The 18637-nt window shown below is 43.6% G+C and overlaps 3 protein-coding genes across 5 annotated transcripts; all 3 read right to left on the bottom strand.

Moving 5' to 3' along the window:
• Window positions 1-447: 447 nt before the first annotated feature.
• Window positions 448-4364, bottom strand: LOC118374002 (uncharacterized). Its single transcript, XM_052508949.1, is given in 5 exon segments — window positions 448-1170; window positions 2513-2545; window positions 2674-3171; window positions 3174-3473; window positions 4200-4364. Coding segments are annotated over 5 exon segments (897 nt in total). The 5' UTR covers window positions 4216-4364; the 3' UTR covers window positions 448-1120.
• Window positions 4365-4512: 148 nt separating this feature from the next.
• Window positions 4513-12796, bottom strand: LOC127924344 (histone-lysine N-methyltransferase, H3 lysine-79 specific-like). Of its 2 annotated transcripts, none has more exons than XM_052508945.1 (3): window positions 12655-12796; window positions 11320-12453; window positions 4513-5300 (listed from the first exon to the last, which is right to left on the bottom strand). In XM_052508945.1, exons 1-3 carry the CDS (start codon window positions 12782-12784, stop codon window positions 4567-4569), a joined length of 1998 nt encoding a protein of 665 aa, XP_052364905.1. In that variant the 5' UTR covers window positions 12785-12796; the 3' UTR covers window positions 4513-4566. The 2 variants fall into 2 exon arrangements, with proteins under 2 accessions (XP_052364905.1, XP_052364906.1); XM_052508946.1 differs by having other exon boundaries at window positions 11800-12453.
• Window positions 12797-15635: 2839 nt separating this feature from the next.
• Window positions 15636-17745, bottom strand: LOC127905976 (uncharacterized). Of its 2 annotated transcripts, none has more exons than XM_052508937.1 (4): window positions 17480-17740; window positions 17306-17343; window positions 16513-16564; window positions 15636-16387 (listed from the first exon to the last, which is right to left on the bottom strand). In XM_052508937.1, the coding sequence occupies exons 1-4, from the start codon at window positions 17498-17500 to the stop codon at window positions 15815-15817; spliced, it is 684 nt and encodes a 227-aa protein (XP_052364897.1). In that variant the 5' UTR covers window positions 17501-17740; the 3' UTR covers window positions 15636-15814. The 2 variants fall into 2 exon arrangements, with proteins under 2 accessions (XP_052364897.1, XP_052364898.1); XM_052508938.1 differs by having other exon boundaries at window positions 15642-16387; window positions 17306-17340; window positions 17480-17745.
• Between the last annotated feature and the right edge of the window lie 892 nt (window positions 17746-18637).

Genomic DNA, 18637 nt, shown 5'->3' with positions numbered 1-18637 from the left:
ACTATGCCTTTTCCACACATATTTTAAGCTGTTCAGTCAAAGGTAGGTAAATTTGGAACTCAAGACCGAACAGATTTCCCCCTCCCCTTCCTGTAACTCCGCCCACTGAACATTTATCCAATCAAGTCATCCAAGGATCACAATCACTTATTTTTGTCCTTTTCAGTTCGTATTGCAGTAGTTCAGCGCCATAGAAATTGAAAGGCAATGTTCTTGCATTAGCAGTAAACACTGCATGTCGGCTAAATTGGAAATAACCTTTACATTTCAATCGTGCTGAACTTCAGTGGCAAGGATAGTCAAGCCCTCGGTTTACTTTTAAAAAAAAGGTAAAAAAATGTCAAACCTGTCCGTATTAAAGCAAATAATGCTGTGGGTTTTATGTATCATATGTAAAAATGATAAAAAAATTTAGTATGAGCATTACCAGTAAGACCATGGGGCATGTCAAGTTCATTCAATTTTATTATGCAATACTGTTCACTTATCCTCCAGTGTATTTTTTTATATATTTCAAATCATAAAACTGAGCTAGTGTGATCATGAGTAATCATATGGATTCATGAGTAACATTCACCCAATCAGGGCACAAAATAAAACAGCATTAGGATCAGACAGGGGAAGGGTGCCTTCTTATTGTGCTGTCTGCACCCCTGTAAACTGGAGACATGATTACACATCTGTCCCGTGTAAAATACGGTCAAATGAAGCAGGTATAACACATTTTCAAATTTGTGAAAAAAATAAACACCTGGTAGGGTAGGAGTACCAAGGATTGGTCACAACAGATTAGAAAGTGCTTGACGGATCCCTTACAACAGAGGACAAAACAGAAAATGTCTGATAAAACTGCAGTTCCTCACAATAAAATGACAGCTCTTAAGATTGTTAAAAAAAAGACCAACTCAACACGACATTAAAACGAATCATTTTGAGCCGATAGGAACTCCAGGTCCAATTCATTAAGGCAGGCCTTTGAAGGCGTTAGAAAAGTCCCTAGTTGTGGATCTCATCAAGGAGTTAGTCCAAAGTGTCTCAGTGTGGCTTTGTGTAAAGACATCGACCTGAGTGCATGGGGGTGTGTGGGGGTGTGTGTTGTGGCAGACAGGTCCATGAGTCACTAGGCTGGCTGGTCCAGGGAGTTCTTATACCAAACTACCTTATTGGGATCTGAAACAAAAAAATAAGACAGCATTTAGTGACATGCAGCATTGTCAAACCTCTCATACAATCTAGCCCTTGGGGGCTGCAGCAAGGACTTCTGAAATGGGAAACCCACTAGATTAAAAACAAACAAGTTGTATCCTTCTTTAGAACCATTAGGGTGCATGATGCAAATGTTTTTGCAGACAAGATGCAGCAAGTTTAAATGAGGTCACGATTAGGATCTCTTCTAGATCCAATACAATTTGCCTACTGGTCATGCTGAATAACCACAAACACTTAGAGCATGCAAATAGCCTAGTGAAAATTGTGTTCAGTAGCGCTTTCTACACCATCTACTTATTGAGAAGTCAGGTGAGATTTAACCCTGCCATCTATTCATCTAGAAAGGTTAACAAGGGAGCCCTGTAAGGTTGCGTACAATTGCCAAGCCTCTGGCCCAGCTCATGGATTCTTTAAATATGACACTCCGCTGGTGGGATACCTTAAAATCGTATCAAGCCTCACCTGAAGGCCTTGACAGAGAAACATCCAAATTCATCTAGTGATGCCAAGACAACTTCCTTAAAAAAATAAACATTAAGAAAAATGGAGATGGCAATTGATTTAAAAAATATGACCCCCCCGCCCCCGAAGAGCAACGGGGAATCAGTTGATAATGATAACATAAGTACTTTGGAATTGAGAGACAACGTGAAATTCAATGACTGTGCCCTCACAAAGAGATAGTTCTTCACTGCACTTATTCTTCTACGCGTTTAAACCAAAGATTTTTATAACTAAACCAAGAGACCACAGCCCGTTGTTTCAAATTGGAACAAATGAGTCAATAGTCCAAGTGGATCCTTCACATTTATATATCAGTCTCATCGTTCCATCTGTATTTAAACCATCTTGTATTATTGGGTGTTATTACATATTATGGTGGGATAATAAAATATATCAACATTTAACAAATCAAACCATTAAAGAGACCATTTAATTTTTTAAGTAACGTTTGTCCATTTTTTCCCCCCAACCTCGAAAGTAATGTCAAGATGAAACCATGTCCCACGACAGTGGTTGTGTGTATCCAGCTATACGCCACAACTTCAAATGAATGGAAAAGATGAGCACCATTTCATTTCCTGGTTTTATTGGGTGACCGTACTCTCTATTCATTTGGGGTGGAGGCATACAGCTAAACTGAATTTACACCACTGATGTTGTGGGATGTGATTTTCTCTTGACATTAGACTACTTTAGAGGTCTGAAAACATCTTAAAATCCTTTAAAAGTATGAGCCCTGCTTCAGAGTGGAGAATCCGGTCCAAATTCTAATAATGGACCTTCCTGATGAACATCTCACCTTCTTTCTGTTTGTTGCAGGTGACATTCCATTCTAAAAATGAACAAGGTATAGTTAGGATTCATAATATGATGCATACAACTTTATGACAGATGCCACAGAAAAATAACATTTATAATACATTAATGTATTATTGAGGTCTTAACCACGTCCGCCCTTACCTATTGTGTGATAGTGCAGAGCCTCTTTTAGATGGTGACAGGTGAGAAGCAGCTTCCCATTGATCTTTGCTTCCTCTTCTCTGTACTGGTCAATGGAGATTGAGGTATTGACAGGAACTGGGATTTCACCACTGGCCTGGACTATGTGATGCCTCTCTTGTGTTGGGTTGGCGGTTTCACCTCCAAATGTGAGCTGAGGTGCTGCTATGGGGGCAGGAGAGGGAACTGAACCCTCTGTGGCTTGGAGGACCTCACTGATGAAACTAAGTCCCCACTGGTTCTGCAGCAGGACACCAATGGCTGGGCGGCCCTCCTCCTCCAGCACTCCACCCACCGCCCCTGACTTCACTTTCGAGGCATAGCTGATGGTCGGCTGCAGCTTGGCAGGGCTGTCCTGCACTGGAAAAGCAGGTGGGTGCTTGAGTAGAGACAGGCTGTCCTCCACCCACCTCTCCTTCTGGCTCTGCTTCGGGGGCCTATCTGCTACACGCCCTGCCCCCTGGGCCCCTCTCTGCGAGGGCCACGGCCTTTGTGCTGGCCTCTACGATCTCTGTCTCTACGGTAAGTGAAGGCATGTACATGGGCGGGTCCGTTCAGGTTGCCCTCGAGGGCCTGGGGTGAAGCTTGGCAGGTCTGCTGGTCAACCCCAGTTGGGCAGCCTCCACCTCCTCCACCACAGTTGCCAGACCCAGGTGATAGGCGGCGGTTGCCAATATGAGCCTCTGGGTTGGTGGAGGACACAAGGCCAGTAGGATCACACAGGGTGTCAGACTCGCACACTGTGTTGGCCTCCCATGTACCTAAAGTTAGATAGAAGGCAAAGGAAGATCGTTAGAATCCCCTAATAATTTAATATAAAAATGGAACAGTTTAAACTACACATTTGTTATGGTTTATTGGTGAAATTATGAACTAGCCATCTTAACTTGTTAGGTTTTGTTGGGGCTTTAGGTTAACTGGCTAGCTAACGTTAGCTAGCCACATAGCTACGCAGAGCTAGAATGCACGCCACGTCCGGCCTAGCTAGCTACCGATTAAGCTGAAAAAATATATAATTCCAGTGGCAAATGTTATAATGACACTTAAATTACTTTACAACCATGTTATGCAAGTTGTATGTCATATGAGCAAAAAGCTATGTAACTAACGTTATAACCTTATCGAACTGCCTTGCCAACCAACCACTTGCTAACTAGCTAGCTAGTCTGCTAAGAAACAGAAAAGCAACGTGTATGTAACGTTAACAGTAGCCAACGCCAGCTAACCTGAAACGTAATTTATTTAAAATAGTAACTTTTAACTAAGCAGGAGATACTATAATACGGCCATACCGTTAGTCTTCAAGTATGCATTGGAACAATAAACCATTTCCTGGCTAGCTAGCTAACATTACGTTAGAGAAGTTTCATAACACCCCGGCTCCAACACACGGTACCGGGAGTGTTCATTTCAGAACGTTTTACTAGGTTGGCAAAGTAGAAAGTCACAAAGTAATGTGCTAATAGCTACCGGTACCCAAAACTCACCTGTTTTGATATGCATATCTTTTTGTTTAAATGTATTTCTTCTGGAATTAAACCGTTACTGAAAGTTTGTTTACAGCGGTTGTCTTGATTGTGGCCACACGGAAACTGTCGGAGGTGGAAATGACCGTCACCGTTCAACCTTGCCGGATATTGAAGCGCGAATGGAGGGATATTAATCAAATAGTTTTCCCGCCCACAAACCCTTTGCAGAAAGGGAAAAATAACATACTTTGTCTTAGTGATGAATAATATTAATAGATTCCATTTTGTCTGAATCATGTGCCTGGATTTACCAATAACTTCTATAATCCAATTTCTGATATCTGAAATAATATTTATTTAACACACATCAATTAATTTCGTTCCTTTAGCTCTTTTCCCTCTTCAGAGGCCTCTCACCTCTCTGCCTATCCATCCTACTCTCAACATGTTTCTCAGGCACCTCTTTCTCCCTGCTCCTCCAGTCACAGCTGCTCTCTGATGGACGAGAGTCATTCCAGTTGCTGTGCTTTTGCCTAGAAAAAAGCAGCAACTGGTTTCCTCTCTGTCTAGCTCTTCTACTCCTACCAACTCCACCCCTCTCTGTCTCTCCATTCCATTGCTCCCTGTCATTTCCCCCCTGGTCTCGCCATGTCTGGCCCACTCTGTCCTTCTCCTCTCTGTCTTTCTCCTTGTGGACTCTTTTCTCCTTTCTCCAGAAGCCTGCAACATCACCCAACACACCCGGACTTCTGTGTTTCTGTGCCTGACACCAAGGGAAGTTTACTTGTCTTCCACCCTGAAGCATTTCACCCTTTGAATTGATCTCCTCTTGAAGTCCTTCTGTTCTCTTGTATGGAAGGCTATGTTGTTGCTTTCCTTTGCCCTTCAATGGAGTCTGGGAGTCTGTCATAGGCCTAGCATTGCCTTGGTTCTCCAGAACCATGATGGACATTTCATCACAGGAGGTACAGATTTTTGTAACCTCTACCTCCACTTCCTTTCTTTTACCAATCTCTCTCATTTTCACATATCCATCACTGTTTTGTATCTCCTCACTGTCTCTGGCCTTCTGATGCTCTAACTTTCTTCCTGTAGGACCTTCCTCTCCATCTATGACCTCTGAAAGTAAAACAAAAAAAATCAGTTCACTCATAATTCACAAACAGGACAAACATTTATATCAACATCAGTTATGTTGGCCGGTGACTTTAATGCAGGGAGACTTAAATCAGTTTTAATGAATTTCTATCAGCATGTTAAATGTGCAACCAGAGAGAAAACAATTCTAGACCACCTTTACATCACACACAGAGACGTGTACAAAGCTCTCCCTCGTCTGCCATTTGGCAAATCTGACCAGAACTCTATCCTCCTGATTCCTGCTTACAAGACTAAATTAAAGCAGGAAGCACCAGTGACTCTGTCTATAAAACAGTGGTCAGATGAAGCAGATGCTAAACTACAGGACAGTTTTGCTGGCAGAGACTGGAATATGTTCCGGGATTCTGCCAATGGCATTGAGGAGTACACCACATCAGTTACTGGCTTTATCAATAAGTGCATCGAGGACGTCATCCCCACAGTGACTGTACGTACATACCCCAACCAGAAACCATGGATTACAGGCAACATTCGCACCGAGCTAAAGGGCAGAGCTGCTGCTTTCAAGGAGCGGGACTCTAACCCAGAAGCTTATAAGAAATCCTGCTATGACCTCCGACGAACCATCAAACAGCCTAAGTGTCAATACAGGACTAAGATCTAATCGTACTACACCGGCACCGACGCTTGTTGGATGTGGCAGGGCTTGCAAACTATTACAGACGACAAAGGGAAGCACAACCGAGAGCTGCCCAGTGACACGAGCCTACCAGATGAGCTAAATAACTTCTATGTTCGCTTCGAGGCAAGTAACACTGACTGTGTGGTCACGCTCTCCGCAACCAATGTGAGTAAGACCTTTAAAGAGGTCAACATTCACAAGGCCGCAGGGCCAGATGGATTACCAGGACGTGTACTCCGAGCATGCGCTAACCAACTGGCAAGTGTCTTCACTGATATTTTCAACCTGTCCCTGACTGAGTCTGTAATACCAACATGTTTCAAGCAGACTACCCTAGTCCCTGTGCCCAAGAACACGAAGGTAACCTACCTAAATGACTACTGACCCACGTCTGTAGTCATGAAATGCTTTGAAAGGCTGGTCATGGCTCACATCAACACCATTGTCCCAGAAACCATAGACCCACTCCAATTTGCATACCGCACCAACAGATCCAGAGATGATGTAATCTTTATTGCATTCCACACTGCCCTTTTCCACATGGACAAAAGGAACACCTATGCCAGAATGCTATTCATTGACTACAGCTCAGCATTCAACACCATAGTGTCCTCAAAGCTCATCACTAATCTATGGACCCTGGGACTAGACACCTGCAACTGGATCCTAGACTTCCTGATGGGCCGCTCCCAGGTGGTAAGGGTAGGTAACAACACATCCGCCACGCTGATCCTCAATACGGGGCCCCTCAGGGGTGCGTGCTCAGTCCCCTCCTGTACTCCCTGTTCACTCATGACTGCACGGCCAGGCACAACTCCAACACTATCATTAACCATCATTGCTGATGACAATGTCATCACCTGATCATCACCTGATCACAACAGTGTCATCACCTGATCACAACAGTGTCATCACCTGATCACCGAAAATGATGAGACAGCCTATAGGGAGGAGGTCAGAGACCTGACCATGTGGTGCAAGGACAACAACCTCTCCCTCAACGTGATCAAGACAAAGGAGATGATTGTGGACTACAGGGAAAGGAGAGCTGAGCACGGCCCCATTCTCAGCGACAGGGCTGTAGTGGAGCAGGTTGAGAGCTTCAAGTCCCTTGGCATCCACATCACCAACAAACTAACATGTTTCAAGCACATCAAGACAGTCGTGAAGAGGGCACGACAAAACCTTTTCCCCCTCAGGAGACTGAAAAGATTTTGGCATGGTTCCTCAGATCCTCAAAAGGTTTTACAGCTGCACCATCGAGAGCATCCTGACGGGTTGCATCACTGCCTGGTATGGCAACTGCTCGGCCTCCGACCGCAAGGCACTACAGAGGGTAGTGTCTATGGCCCAGTACATCACCGGGGCCAAGCTTCCTGCTATCCAGGACCTCTATATCAGGCGGTGTCAGAGGAAGGCCCTAAAAATTGCCACCAAATTGCCAACAGTCATAGACTGTTCTCTCTGCTACCGCACGGCAAGCGGTACCGGAGCGACATGTCTAGGTCCAAGAGGCTTCTAAACAGCTCTTATCCCAAGCCATAAGACTCCTGAACAGCTAATCAAATGGCTACCCAGATTATCCCCCCACTCCCCCTATGCTGCTGCTACTCTCTGTTATTATCTATGCATAGCCATTTTAATAACCCTACCTGCATGTACATAATTACCCCAATTACCTTGACACATTGACTCTGAACTGGTACACCTTGTATATAGCCTCCACATTGACTCTGAACTGGTACACCTTGTATATAGCCTCCACATTGACTCTGAACTGGTACACCTTGTATATAGCCTCCACATTGACTCTGAACTGGTACACCCTGTATATAGCCTCCACATTGACTCTGAACTGGTACACCCTGTATATAGCCTCCACATTGACTCTGAACTGGTACACCCTGTATATAGCCTCCACATTGACTCTGAACTGGTACACCCTGTATATAGCCTCCACATTGACTCTGAACTGGTACACCCTGTATATAGCCTCCACATTGACTCTGAACTGGTACACCCTGTATATAGCCTCCACATTGACTCTGAACTGGTACACCCTGTATATAGCCTCCACATTGACTCTGAACTGGTACACCCTGTATATAGCCTCCACATTGACTCTGAACTGGTACACCCTGTATATAGCCTCCACATTGACTCTGAACTGGTACACCCTGTATATAGCCTCCACATTGACTCTGAACCGGTACACCCTGTATATAGCCTCCACATTGACTCTGAACCGGTACACCCTGTATATAGCCTCCACATTGACTCTGAACTGGTACACCCTGTATATAGCCTCCACATTGACTCTGAACTGGTACACCCTGTATATAGCCTCCACATTGACTCTGAACTGGTACACCCTGTATATAGCCTCCACATTGACTCTGAACTGGTACACCCTGTATATAGCCTCCACATTGACTCTGAACCGGTACACCCTGTATATAGCCTCCACATTGACTCTGAACCGGTACACCCTGTATATAGCCTCCACATTGACTCTGAACTGGTACACCCTGTATATAGCCTCCACATTGACTCTGAACTGGTACACCCTGTATATAGCCTCCACATTGACTCTGAACTGGTACACCCTGTATATAGCCTCCACATTGACTCTGAACTGGTACACTCTGAACTGGTACACCTTGTATATAGCCTCCACATTGACTCTGAACTGGTACACCTTGTATATAGCCTCCACATTGACTCTGAACTGGTACACCCTGTATATAGCCTCCACATTGACTCTGAACTGGTACACCCTGTATATAGCCTCCACATTGACTCTGAACTGGTACACATTGACTCTGAACCGGTATATAGCCTCCACATTGACTCTGAACTGGTACACCCTGTATATAGCCTCCACATTGACTCTGAACTGGTACACCCTGTATATAGCCTCCACATTGACTCTGAACTGGTACACCCTGTATATAGCCTCCACATTGACTCTGAACTGGTACACCCTGTATATAGCCTCCACATTGACTCTGAACTGGTACACCCTGTATATAGCCTCCACATTGACTCTGAACTGGTACACCCTGTATATAGCCTCCACATTGACTCTGAACTGGTACACCCTGTATATAGCCTCCACATTGACTCTGAACTGGTACACCCTGTATATAGCCTCCACATTGACTCTGAACTGGTACACCCTGTATATAGCCTCCACATTGACTCTGAACTGGTACACCCTGTATATAGCCTCCACATTGACTCTGAACTGGTACACCCTGTATATAGCCTCCACATTGACTCTGAACTGGTACACCCTGTATATAGCCTCCACATTGACTCTGAACTGGTACACCCTGTATATAGCCTCCACATTGACTCTGAACTGGTACACCCTGTATATAGCCTCCACATTGACTCTGAACTGGTACACCCTGTATATAGCCTCCACATTGACTCTGAACTGGTACACCTTGTATATAGCCTCCACATTGACTCTGAACTGGTACACCCTGTATATAGCCTCCACATTGACTCTGAACTGGTACACCCTGTATATAGCCTCCACATTGACTCTGAACTGGTACACCCTGTATATAGCCTCCACATTGACTCTGAACTGGTACACCCTGTATATAGCCTCCACATTGACTCTGAACTGGTACACCCTGTATATAGCCTCCACATTGACTCTGAACTGGTACACCCTGTGGTATATAGCCTCCACATTGACTCTGAACTGGTACACCCTGTATATAGCCTCCACATTGACTCTGAACTGGTACACCCTGTATATAGCCTCCACATTGACTCTGAACTGGTACACCCTGTATATAGCCTCCACATTGACTCTGAACTGGTACACCCTGTATATAGCCTCCACATTGACTCTGAACTGGTACACCCTGTATATAGCCTCCACATTGACTCTGAACTGGTACACCCTGTATATAGCCTCCACATTGACTCTGAACTGGTACACCCTGTATATAGCCTCCACATTGACTCTGAACTGGTACACCTTGTATATAGCCTCCACATTGACTCTGAACTGGTACACCCTGTATATAGCCTCCACATTGACTCTGAACTGGTACACCTTGTATATAGCCTCCACATTGACTCTGAACTGGTACACCCTGTATATAGCCTCCACATTGACTCTGAACTGGTACACCTGGTACACCTGTATATAGCCTCCACATTGACTCTGAACTGGTACACCCTGTATATAGCCTCCACATTGACTCTGAACTGGTACACCCTGTATATAGCCTCCACATTGACTCTGAACTGGTACACCTTGTATATAGCCTCCACATTGACTCTGAACTGGTACACCCTGTATATAGCCTCCACATTGACTCTGAACTGGTACACCCTGTATATAGCCTCCACATTGACTCTGAACTGGTACACCCTGTATATAGCCTCCACATTGACTCTGAACTGGTACACCCTGTATATAGCCTCCACATTGACTCTGAACTGGTACACCCTGTATATAGCCTCCACATTGACTCTGAACTGGTACACCCTGTATATAGCCTCCACATTGACTCTGAACTGGTACACCTTGTATATAGCCTCCACATTGACTCTGAACTGGTACACCCTGTATATAGCCTCCACATTGACTCTGAACTGGTACACCCTGTATATAGCCTCCACATTGACTCTGAACTGGTACACCCTGTATATAGCCTCCACATTGACTCTGAACTGGTACACCCTGTATATAGCCTCCACATTGACTCTGAACTGGTACACCCTGTATATAGCCTCCACATTGACTCTGAACTGGTACACCCTGTATATAGCCTCCACATTGACTCTGAACTGGTACACCCTGTATATAGCCTCCACATTGACTCTGAACTGGTACACCCTGTATATAGCCTCCACATTGACTCTGAACTGGTACACCTGTATATAGCCTCCACATTGACTCTGAACTGGTACACCTTGTATATAGCCTCCACATTGACTCTGAACTGGTACACCCTGTATATAGCCTCCACATTGACTCTGAACTGGTACACCCTGTATATAGCCTCCACATTGACTCTGAACTGGTACACCCTGTATATAGCCTCCACATTGACTCTGAACTGGTACACCCTGTATATAGCCTCCACATTGACTCTGAACTGGTACATCTTGTATTTCGCCCCGATATTGTTATTTACTGCTGTTCCTTAAATATTTGTTTTTCTTATCTCTTATCTTTTTTGTGTTGGTATTTTCTTACAACTGCACTGTTGGTTAAGAGCTTGTAAGTAGGCATTTCACTGTAAGGTGAACACCTGGTGTGACAAATAAAATGTGATTTATGACACATTATACTTATCATTAACTTGAATGTTATGCTCTTACCCTGGACTTTTAAGCTCTCTTGAAATGTCTTAGCATTCTCCTCTCCAGCCTCTTCTCTTTCCCATGATGCTTTGCTCATCACTCCCTCATCAGTATGTACATTTGTTCTGCTCGTCTTTTCTTTAATCTGTTTTCTATCATATTTTTCTCCCTCATTTGTCTCTACGCAACAGTTGTTAGAAATATTTTCCTCAGAGATCTTGCTAATCGTCTCATCCGCTTTATGTCCATCTATTTTTTCTATGTCCATTCTTGCTAATTCGTCTGAGATCAAATCTGTTTCCTTACTACATCTTTGTCTCTCTCGTTCTTCTCTTCGCTTGTCCTTACTTCTCTGCCCTGTCCGTACTTTGGTTCTCTTCTCTTTATTCCTGTCATCGGTCTCCACAATTTCCTCCAGACCGAATTTGGCCCAGTCACTACCTTCCCCTCCTCCACTCTCTTTGCCCTTTGACCCCTTGCGCTTTGAGGCTTTCTTACTTTGCCCTGTAATGTCCATCACTGTCTCTCCGTCACCCCCATCCTCAGGTCCTCCACCTCCCTCAGTCAGTGTCAACCCCTCAGCAGCCGCTTTCCGGCGTTGCAGGCACTTGATCTTGTAGGCAATGCGGCTCCTTTGCAGGATCATCTCCCTAACCTTTATCGTTCTGGCGTCGGTGCGGCTGAAGCTGGTTCTGGCTAAGACTGGTTCTCTGAGCAGTGGCTGGGACGGAGGCCTGGGACGGAGTCCTATAATGGAACTTTCCATTCCGGACCGGGAGGGCATCCATGTGGTCAAATCACAGTTCCTCTCCCGCTCTCGCTCCCTCCTCCTTGCCCTCTTTCTCTCTGCCCTTCGATCTTTGGCACTGTTAAAGTTCCTCATGTCTTTCTTCTTCATCTCATCTTTAATTCTCTCGTTTTCTCTCGTAAATGTATTGATCCCCTCTCTCAATGACCTCCAAAAAGCTGTGTCCTTCTTAACCTCATTGAGAGCCCTTGAGAGAGAGGAGAGGACCAGCTGATTTCCCACCCTCTCCTCATTTAGCTGGTTGAATCCATCGTACATAACTAAGTCTCTCATGTACGGCTTGGGAAGGATTTCTTCAGTGTCTGCCTCTACTGCTCTGGCTATCCTCCACTGTCCATTATGCTCTAAAGAGCGAGAGGGAACATTTAAATCCAATCAATACATACCTGTAATCTAAATTTACACCAATAATCACAATAATTAAAATGTTGGATTCAATTTAATCTATTTCTACCTTGTAGTAACATGGAAACATAGGCTACCCTTTCCTGTGGTCAAAATATGTATAGAAATATAATCAACTACATAATTATCACAATACTCACCAATCAGAGAGTTCCTGTCACACTGTGAGGAGCACTTCTCCCATTCCTTTTCTCCATACTTCTTCTCTCCTCCATCCTTTTGGTCACACTCTCCCCTCTCGTCAGAATGTAGTGTGGCACAGAAACCCATGCAGACTTTAGGTCCCAGCTGTATTTCAATTTGTATTCCATCACGTTGTGGTCTTGAGCATAGCGACGGCAGTCATCAGTCTCATAAGAGGGTGACCAAGTATGTCCACTGAGTTGGACTTGACCTTTGGGCCTCATGACTGACTCGCACAGATGATGGCTATGACTGGTGTGAGACAAAGGGTCAACCATGTCATCCTCACTGTCTGGCTCCAAAACTGGTCATCATGACAGGTGATAACACTGCCTAAGTGCATTCTAGATATAAATATTTCAATCTCATGTGATCCTACATGGTCTGTAGTGAACAGAGTTCTGTCATCAGGGGCTGAGATAATGTTATCTTCCAGGATTTCATTGATGAGAGATTGAATGGACTCTGACACCAAAGTGGGGTTAATTAGATTTTCAGTGGTCTGAGACTTCACTACAGGCTGGTAAATAGAGTTATCTTTGCCTTGGTCGAACATATTGGAAAACAACAGAGCCTTATTGAAAGAGTCAATAGTGACTATTGATCCAAGAGCAGTGGCAACAAGGGACAAAGACTGGTCAGACGAGCTCACAGAATCTCTGCTAAAGTCTACTGCAGGTCGGTCATCATGGTCTTTAATGTTGAGGGAGATTTCCTTGTCAGAGTTCAAAGAGTCCTCAAACGGTACAGCATAGTGCTTCTCTGTGGTCACACAGTCTGCACAGGACCTCGTTAGCAGCTGGTCAGTGCTTTGTAAGTCATCCTCTGCCCTCTGCTGCCCTCTGGAGTCAACAGCTGAGTCCACCACTGGCAGGTCGTCAGTGATCAGAGACACTTCACTGGAGTCAACAGCTGAGTCCACCACTGGCAGGTCGTCAGTGATCAGAGACACTTCACTGGAGTCAACAGCTGAGTCCACCACTGGCAGGTCATCAGTGATCAGAGACACTTCACTGGAGTCAACAGCTGAGTCCACCACTGGCAGGTCGTCAGTGATCAGAGACACTTCACTGGAGTCAACAGCTGAGTCCACCACTGGCAGGTCGTCAGTGATCAGAGACACTTCACTGGAGTCAACAGCTGAGTCCACCACTGGCAGGTCGTCAGTGATCAGAGACACTTCACTGGAGTCAGACACAGTCAGGTCAGAGTCATTGCCAGGATTCACCAAGGTCTCCATCAGTACCAGGGGGGTGTGCCACCCAGGGTCCAGCCCTTCAACCAATGCCAGGTCACAGTCTGGAGTCAGAGAACCCACCACAGCACGGTCAGCAACATCTCCATTACCTTCAGTGCCCAGAAGCACTTCACTGGACAGTGCCTCGGGTTGGTTAGCATAGACCACTGTGGCCTTAGGAACCACTGAGTGGATTTCAGTGTTCATAGATGCCTTGATGGTGTCAACTTGGTCAGTATGATGTTCAGCAATCAGGGAGTCCTCACAGGATCCTGATTTCAAGCTGTCATTACTGTCTTTGGGCAGATGAATGGACTCCAAGGTTGATTGGGCTTTAGGTGTCTTAGACATATCAATGCATTTCAGCTCCATTATTCTTAGGCTTGAAAACTCCCCATGGTGTCCATCTGTCAGAACTGTGTGCACAGCTTCCCTAATGGCTTTCTCTGCCAGCTGGAAGGAAAAATGTATGGTTCAGTATTGACTGTGTTTTCTACACATTAACATAACCTGAATAGTTGTCAAAGAATTACATTTTTTTTAAATAACATGCTGCATTGTCAGCAACTAACGTCAGCTAAGTTACGTAGCAAATTAACAACGCAGTTGTAGTGGAAAATGTATTTAAAAAAATAGCAAACTCATAACTCAAGATAATTGACCTAATTTTGTCAAAATCAATTACAGCGTCCCTCAAACAAACGACCAAACGCTCGAGTTTAACTATATCAAGCAAACATCGGGAGCTAGCAAGCTACTGTTTCTTTTAGCAACAAGTTGATGATTGTTTGTGTTCAAGTATTCGAAGCGTTAGAAGACTTTAGCTAGCTACGTCAGATGCCAAATGTCCAAATCAAAACAGCGCTTTTACGTTTTCAGCACTAGGCGCTGTCCACTGGCTCATATGTACGAGGCCATACCAGGCTCCATGTGCAACAGTGTTGCAATTGCGACTTTGATGTTATTTCCCTGTATGTGTGTGTGTGCATACATATTGTAGCCTATTTGCTGCGCATACATGGCTTTAACGTGTGTCAGCTGAACTTTCAAGTGTTAGCATCTTGACATGTATTTCATGGGTACAAACTCAAACCACATGAAAACTGCATTATTGATTGTATGGCTGGTGAGCCCTGAGTTTGTTTCCAATGCACAGCTTTACTCCCCACCATTGGTCCAAAGGAAAGGAATATGCAACTCCTGAATATTGAAAATCCAAAATGAACTCAGGCATGTAACTTCTACACCTTTTTTTTTAAGGTTCATATTTCTTTATTTTATTAGACTATCTGAGCTTTCATACAGTGTTGCTTGCTATAATCAATGCTATTATTCTATTATCACCATCTGGTGACCTGAATGTATTCTTGGATGGAGTCTTGTTAAACATTATTTTGTTGTTGGAAAATATCATATCATTATATCTGCACTGCCATTTCACATTCAGTACTTGATTCTATAACTGACATTCATCGTTTAACACAACGTTCTGTGTTAAATCCCTTCATAAGGCTTTCATTAAAAATTAAAAACAGTCGTACATTTGACTTTATTTCATGTTTTTGTTGCCATAGAAACAAACTGCTGACTCACCTTTTAACAACATATTTGTTTAATTAATGCTTTTATGAATTGGCTTCACATGTTTGTTTTCTGCATCACCTCCATAAAAGGGGGCATCCAGTCTACTGGGTGCAGCTTGCAGAAGTCCATGCCTGGCTAAATCCGCAACTGACCGTAGAATGGTTTCAATCACTAGAGACGTGATCTCCTCCCTGGATTCTGCTGCCTTTCGGAGAGTCTCTGAACTCCTTCTGTTGATTGTCTTGGCTTCCTGACTTGTGTGGTCCCTGAGTCAGTGGATCTGGGACTGGCTGAGCTCACCTTTGAGACAGGTGTGGGAACAGTGGATGTTGGCAAGGCATTTTGGGGGATGCTGGTTGACTCGGCCCAGAGGAGAGATTGCTCAGTGGTCTCTGAAAGAGAGGAACTCCTCCAACTGTGAACTGACTGAAATCATTACTTGTGGCGTTTGCTGCACATTCTGCTACTTCACGTATGATCGTTACCATTTCCATGGTGAGCCCCAGTTCTTCTAAGAAAGAACTGTGTGTGGGGTCCGTCCTGCAACTCTCCATAACACTATCCAACATGGTGATAATTACAGTCCCTGTCAGTCGGATAATTATCAGTTCACAGTCTTCCTCAGTGCAGTCCTGCCATCTTTTTTCCATTTTCCGATTGTCTCCATTTGAAGCTACAGGCAAGAGATTTACTGGGATCACCGCATCAGACAACACCCCCGCCCCATACAAATACTTGTTCAGGATGCTTGAGACCCCTCCGCACACTTTTTGGAGAAGGCCCTCTACAGTCTTCCCCAAGATGTTATGTAGGCCTATACCGGAAACATCTTCCTGAGAGAAAGCAGTGGTTGACTGGGCAATGTAGTCCTACAAGTAAATGCAAGATGTATGTTTAAGATGATGCAGGTTCATTAATACAAAGTCAAGGCAAATGTTTATACAGTGAAACCACATACATAGAGCAAAGGTATCGTTCACAATTGATGGCTCACCACAATTTTTCCTGCGTAACGGCGTATCGAGTCATGTGTCGTCTCATTGTTCCTGCAGATATTTGACCATATATGCATTAGTCAGTGTGTAGCTGACTAAACTCCCCTCCATGGTGAAGGACATTTCTGATGAACAGGCTTTGTGGAGAACAGTCTTTGTGGAATTCAGCTCTGACAACATTGATTCGCCCAAGGTCAATTCTTCAAAAAATGTAAATAATGAAATGCTTACCTTGTACCTATGTTTGTCCTCTGTAGTTGCGTGCCTTTATTTGATGAAATCCATACCTTTTCAATAAATGTTAATCAAATACAACCACTGACTGTTTGCTCATTGCTGTTGCTCTAAGATGGCAACTCAGTGAAAATGAGCATGTGCCAATTGAATCTTAAGGAAACAGCAGGTGGTTGTATTTGATTAAGGTTTATTGAAAAAGTATGGATTTCATCAAACAAAGAAAGGCACGCAACTACTGAGGACAAACATGGGTACAAGGTAAGCATTTCATTATATATACAGTATATATTTTTTACAAGTATTGACTTTTGGTGAATCAATGTAGTCGTAGCTGAATTCCACAAAGACAGACTTGTCTCTGCTTCACTCTGTTGGTGGAGTTCATTAGAAACTTCCTTTACCATAGCTGGGGTTTCATGTGACATTAATGACACTATTAGATAATTCATTAGATTGTTTTCTCTGGGACATTTTTTTATATAGGCCTAAATATAGAATTACATATTATAATTAAATTGGATCTATGTGGGCCTCAATTTTCTAATGTAAATTCACCTGGCGTTCTCGATGGTTACAGGGGTTGACCTCTTCTTCTAGTTCCATGTTAAAATAAACAAATACACACACTCTAGTTAAACACCGTTTGAAACACGACTTCTACAGTAATTTATCCGGTAATAAATTATTGTTTTGTAGCCTTTCAGAAATATAGTCTATCAATCGACATACCTTTCTCCCTCTCTTCGGCATTGTTGCAGTTGCTTAGATTCAAAACAAATGGAACACAGTGAACCAGGCAAATGTCGCGTGATAACACGTGGTTTCATTGTATTCCTGGGCTGCACGTTTCGTCATACAATATTGTTTTGAACATTCGTTTGATTCGACTGATGCCCAGCTGAGCATTCTATTTCATGTGGTCTTGGTGTTGATGAAGATATTGTATGAAGTGCATTACCGTGGCTTGGAAACACAATGACATTTTAAAAAGGAGGAAAATAATTAGTAGGACAAGCTTTTGTCATCATTGTAATGTCGCCAGATTGACTTTATATGCAGTATAACTTTAGCTAGCTAGCTACGACTGGGCATCGACGTTTTAGTTAGCTTAACGTTAGCACTGCTAGCTTTTTCTGTCGAACTTTGCTTAGCTCATGATGACAACACTGCCATTTCTCAAGTAAACTTGACATCATAATGATGCCAATTTTGTTTTCTACAAAGGTTGTCTACTTTAGCAATGTCATTAGCCCCAGTTCAGAAAGACTGAGCATCCGTTGGACATCAATATGATGCGGCATCTGTGCAACCCACGAATAGCTAGCTGCATTATGTTTGACAGAATCATAAAAGAAAGGGATTTTGAAGAACCTTGTTTTGTAAAGTTTACAGGCGAGATGTTAATCGTCACCTGAATTTTTGTCGCCAGACACGACTCGATCTCCACCAGTAGGTGTCAGTAGCTCGTTAGACTCCAGGGGTGTGTTGTTAGGTTTAACGTTTACGCTGCGTGACGGTTGTAGTGAACGACACGATACCCCGCCCACCGATAATAAATGGTATACTTTATTAAGAAAAGTTCAGTTGTAATAAAATACTTCATAATGAACCATAGTATTTTCTCATAATAAAAGATGGATGACCTAAGCATGCTAAATCAAATGTTTGAATACATGTCCATCCTTGATATGGTTGATGCCATTAACAGAAAAAGCCTTAGTATATCAGAAAGCATATTTGTGTAGTGTTAGAATTTAATTTTGTCAACTCAACCTCAAATTATAATTACCTAACCAAACCTTACCATTGTGCCCAATGATAATTTAAATCATTGGTTGCTTATTTCAACATTTCTCACATGACTGGTGCTTTAACCTCAAAGGGGTA

Source organism: Oncorhynchus keta, unplaced genomic scaffold (assembly GCF_023373465.1).
Source record: "Oncorhynchus keta strain PuntledgeMale-10-30-2019 unplaced genomic scaffold, Oket_V2 Un_contig_3968_pilon_pilon, whole genome shotgun sequence".
Classification (NCBI taxonomy): Eukaryota; Metazoa; Chordata; class Actinopteri; order Salmoniformes; family Salmonidae; genus Oncorhynchus; species Oncorhynchus keta.
This window is presented reverse-complemented; position numbering and strand designations above follow the sequence as displayed.

Excerpts from the sequence above, each read along its gene's own strand:
- LOC127924344 (XM_052508945.1), bottom strand. The coding sequence starts at position 12,784 with ATGGGTTTCTGTGCCACACTACATTCTGACGAGAGGGGAGAGTGTGAC. Across the intron at positions 12,454-12,654 it reads TGACAGGAACTCTCTGATTG|AGCATAATGGACAGTGGAGG; the intron begins GTGAGTATTGTG and ends CTCGCTCTTTAG. Across the intron at positions 5,301-11,319 it reads AGAGAGCTTAAAAGTCCAGG|AGGTCATAGATGGAGAGGAA; the intron begins GTAAGAGCATAA and ends TTTTACTTTCAG.
- LOC127905976 (XM_052508937.1), bottom strand. The coding sequence starts at position 17,500 with ATGCCGAAGAGAGGGAGAAAG. Across the intron at positions 16,565-17,305 it reads GTAACCATCGAGAACGCCAG|GAACAATGAGACGACACATG; the intron begins GTGAATTTACAT and ends AAATATCTGCAG. Across the intron at positions 16,388-16,512 it reads GTTACGCAGGAAAAATTGTG|GACTACATTGCCCAGTCAAC; the intron begins GTGAGCCATCAA and ends ATTTACTTGTAG.